The following is a 4,518-nucleotide window of genomic DNA, read 5'->3' on the forward strand; positions in this document are numbered from 1 at the left end:
TATATATATATATACAAAATAAAAGATATTGATACTCGAGTAAAGAGATGGTATAGTACAAATGCAACATACTTCCAGCGTGTAGTAAAGTGTTTGTAGGTTGTATGTACAGGTAGGGCCAAAGGTCTACCACCAGCCCATACCTGCAAAGATGCAGCTAGATCTCCACGAATCCCACCACTCTCGTACAAACCCGAATATTTGAGTAAAGGATCTAAAAGTAGCTCGTCGTATTCCGGTCTATGTCTTTTGCCCTCTAATGTACCTCTGTATAAAATAACAGATAGAACATCTGTGACATATGTCTAAAAAGACCATTGCCAATTGACGTATGCAATCTACATTAGAGATAATGACCGAATGTTTCAACATGTCCTTATGTATGTTAATTACTCTAATCCGATTATTTCACGCTAGTATAATTAATGAAAGTCTTTCATCATACGGACGGAATGTCATAAGATACTTTTATCATGTGACGAACTCAGTTCGGTTACACGATACAGTAATACAGATGTGAGATATACTTACATCTTGACTTGTATTCTGGTATCTAATGAAGAACTATAGACATAAAAAAATTTATCGTTCGTATTCTCCATCGTATTAATTCATGAATTATATTCAAAAATCGATCATGTATCCATCTTCAAGACTACATCACGTCCACACTACTTCATACTGTTGCGATTCATATTGATTAGGCATCAATTTTATAAATACAAATACCTATGTACATAATTAACCAATGCATCTAAGTATTGTGAATATATATATATATATGTATTACTGATGGACGAAAACTAAACTCGTTTCATGCTGCACGTAATGCACCATCTGATCCAATCAATATGAAACTTATATCACCGATTTATATCAATTGAATATCGTACTACTGAGGCTGCATCCATTTGATTTGGTCACGCGCTTTATAATCATCATTCTATCTTTATCGTTCATTAGACATGAAACAAGGATAGAAGTGCTGGAGCATCCAAACCGAAATTTGAGATAAAATAGAGGTATCGCCATATTAAAAATTAGACACTAGCGCCTCTGAACTTGAGGGACAAAACTACTTACATATATCATTGCAGTGGTATATAGGATGAATTAGAATCATTGAACCAGCTTTTTACTCTATGGCCCGTTTCCACCAACGCAGATTAACTTTAATCTTGGTTCAATTTATTCTTTAGCTTTTTCTTACTCTAGAAAAAGACAAAGAGTTATTTGAACCGAGATTAAAGTTAAACTACATTGGTAAAAACGAGCATAATAATTAATGAGAAAATAATTAACTGTATTTATAATTCAATTAGATAAAATTAGGTAATTCAAAATCGATAATTTTCTCATAGGATAAAAAGTTGGTTCAACAACTCTGATTCACCCTGTATAAGTGTTTATCATCCGTTACCGTCTGTTGCAGATGGTACAGTCATTGCACTGTACCATCATTCATTGTCGACTGTTTTATCGATGCAGCATTCTCATAATTGCAACTCTATCAATCGTTTGTTATTCATGTTTGGAACTTTGCGTTTCTTGCTTGATAGTTGTAATTCTCTCATAGCTTCACATTTTTAGCCTTTGTGTAGTAATTAACCGTCAGCCTTGTTCCTCGTCCTTTTCAGGAAAAGTTTATATTATACATCAATCGGTGTAGTGACAAAGAAAAAACAACAATAAAGAAAAAATACAATGTTTGGACCGGGTTCGGCACCAATTGTAGTTCTCAGTAAGTTCAAGTCGATCTTTCGTCTGTCGTTTGTTTAACAGTACTTTAGCAACTCTCGTGTATCTGTCGCAATCTAACCATGTCGAACATTTTAATTATTGCAGGTCAGAACACGAAGCGCGACACCGGTAGAAAAGTACAGAGAGAGAATATCCAGGCGGGCAAGGTGAAAGCGTATGTCTGTATGTGTGTGTGTGTGTGTGTGTGTGTGTGTGTGTGTCGCATTCCTTATAAGGCATTCCTCGCAATTTTCGTGAGGTACACGCCCACGTGTGACTTTTTGAAGTCACAAAAGATTCTAAATCAGTTTGAGTATTGTCTATTCGCATTGATTTTCATATCGCGTATCAACTTAAATTTATGATAACTCATAAACCAAATGCAAATTAATTTGATAAAAAAAATTATTTTTCCTATGAGCAATCTATAAATTCAATTATAATTAAATTGGCGTAACTTTCAAATATATTGGATCAATGTAACAAATTTTTCTTGTTTTTATATATATATGTAGGCAATTGCCGACGTCATTAGAACATGTTTGGGTCCTCAAGCCATGTTGAAGATGCTGATGGATCCAATGGGTGGCATCGTAATGACAAATGATGGTAATGCGATTTTGCGCGAGATCACTGTTCAGCATCCTGCTGGAAAGTCCATGATAGAAATTGCCAGGACTCAGGATGAAGAGGTAGGGGATGGTACAACTTCGGTGATTGTTCTGTCAGGCGAGATCTTGGCTACCGCCGAACCATTCTTAGAACAGAACATGCATCCTACTGTCATCATAAGAGCGTATCGTCAGGCTTTAGAAGATATGGTCACAATTCTCAATGAACAAGTCAGCATCGATTTAGATTGCAGTGACAAAAGTAAATTGGTCCAAGTGATAAACTCATGTACAGGTACTAAATTTATCAGACGTTGGTCTGAATTAGCCTGTCAAATCGCTTTGGACGCTGTTCATACCGTGATGCTCGAGGAGAATGGCAGAAGAGAGATCGACATTAAACGTTATGCCAAGGTAGAGAAGATACCCGGTGGTACAATAGAGGACAGTACTGTTCTCAAGGGTGTGATGATCAATAAGGATGTGACACATCCAAAAATGAGACGTTACATCAAAGATCCAAGAATAGTACTGCTAGATTGTCCATTGGAATATAAGAAGGGCGAATCTCAGACGAATATAGAGATAATGAAGGATGTTGATTTCACAAAAATTTTGGAACTAGAGGAGGAGTATGTAAAGAAGGTGTGCGAGGATGTTATTTCAGTGAAACCGGATGTCGTGATAACAGAGAAAGGCGTATCGGATCTTGCTCAGCATTACCTCGTGAAAGCCGGCATATCTGCGATACGCAGGTTACGAAAGAGTGATATTAACAGAATTGCTCGCGCTTGTGGTGCTACTGTCGTCAATCGCACCGAAGAACTCAAGGAAGAGGATGTTGGGACAGGTGCTGGTCTTTTTGAAATCAAGAAACTCGGTGACGATTATTTCTGTTTTATCACAGAATGCAAAGATCCTAAAGCTTGTACAATCATTCTGAGAGGTGCTAGCAAAGATATCTTGAATGAGACTGAGAGAAATTTGCAAGATGCGTTGCATGTCGCCAGAAATCTTCTTGTCGATCCAAAGCTCGTACCAGGTGCGTAAGATTAATTGTTTGTCAAAATAATTTATTAAACATTTTATATTTTGTTCTTTTTTCTTCTCCCTCCTCCCTCTCGATAGGTGGTGGAGCAGTGGAAATGGCAGTATCCCGGCTTTTAACAGAAAAGGCGGCAGGACTTGCAGGTGTGGAACAATGGCCATACAAAGCGATCGCACAAGCCTTGGAGATAATTCCCAGGACACTAGCGCAGAATTGTGGCGCAAATACTATCAGGACTTTAACGGCGTTGCGCGCTAAACATGCAACAGAAGGAACTACTTGGGGCATTGATGGAGAAACGGGAAAATTGGTTGATATGAAGGAACGCGGTATATGGGAACCATTGTCTGTAAAATTGCAAACATATAAAACGGCGATCGAGACTGCTATTCTGTTATTGAGAATAGACGACATTGTTTCTGGAAGTAAAAAGAAGAAAAATGAGAATGAAACCGGGCAGCCGAGTCAAGTTACGGAAGAGTGTATGAAAGAATAAATATTTTCGATATCTATTGAAGCCTAATTGCTTTATATTTACTTTAAGATTCAATTATTTTGCACTTTCGCTGTTTGTCAAATTTTTATCTCCTCTACGCATTTTCAAAAAATAAAGACAAGTGCGCCCTGATAATCGTAAAAATCTTTTATTTACATTACCTCGAGATATATACATATATGTATATAGAATAGTAAGCAAGTATCCAACATAATTAAATACTTTATGTCCTTACATCAAGTATATTATACAATACTCTTTACTCATCGCTAAAATTCTGCGAATTTTGCATATCACACTTTTATATCGTTCCTTGTTGAATAGTTTCGTTTTCTTTTGATTTTTCTGTCATTGTAGTCTTCCTCAAATTTGAATCTATCGTTTCTATTGGTAGAGACGTTATGATAGAAGAATTCCTTACATTATGTGATATTAATGGCTGTATATTAGATGTACATGATTTGGAAGCCAAACAATCTTTTCTAATAGGTAACAGTATAGCCACAGGTTCTATTACAATCCGCTTATTTAAATATGTGATCTCCTATAATTTATTTTATGTCATTACATACACACACACACATTATATATATATATATATATATATATATATATATATATAT

At 36.1% G+C, this 4,518-nt stretch overlaps 3 protein-coding genes across 3 annotated transcripts in view; 1 reads left to right on the forward strand and 2 right to left on the reverse strand.

Annotated features, from left to right (window-relative positions):
* Positions 1–602, reverse strand: part of LOC105624623 (phosphatidylinositol 3-kinase catalytic subunit type 3) — a 7,806-nt gene extending 7,204 nt beyond the window's left edge. The window contains exons 1-2 of the mRNA XM_012205979.1: positions 532–602; positions 73–267 (exon numbers count right to left, since the gene is read on the reverse strand). Of these exons, the coding sequence (XP_012061369.1) occupies positions 73–267; positions 532–602 (266 nt within the window). The remainder of the gene's footprint in view (positions 1–72; positions 268–531) is intronic.
* A 1,102-nt stretch (positions 603–1,704) lies between these two features.
* Positions 1,705–4,030, forward strand: LOC105624594 (T-complex protein 1 subunit gamma). Its single transcript, XM_012205950.1, has 4 exons — positions 1,705–1,741; positions 1,846–1,907; positions 2,256–3,393; positions 3,480–4,030. Exons 1-4 carry the CDS (start codon positions 1,705–1,707, stop codon positions 3,893–3,895), a joined length of 1,653 nt encoding a protein of 550 aa, XP_012061340.1. The 3' UTR covers positions 3,896–4,030.
* A 166-nt stretch (positions 4,031–4,196) lies between these two features.
* The window catches only part of LOC105624624 (WD repeat-containing and planar cell polarity effector protein fritz), a 10,737-nt gene continuing 10,415 nt past the window's right edge, over positions 4,197–4,518 (reverse strand). Inside the window, exon 15 of the mRNA XM_012205980.1 lies at positions 4,197–4,405. Within this exon, the coding sequence (XP_012061370.1) occupies positions 4,197–4,405 (209 nt within the window). The remainder of the gene's footprint in view (positions 4,406–4,518) is intronic.

This window comes from Atta cephalotes (assembly GCF_000143395.1).
Source record: "Atta cephalotes unplaced genomic scaffold scaffold00083, whole genome shotgun sequence".
Taxonomy (NCBI): domain Eukaryota; kingdom Metazoa; phylum Arthropoda; class Insecta; order Hymenoptera; family Formicidae; genus Atta; species Atta cephalotes.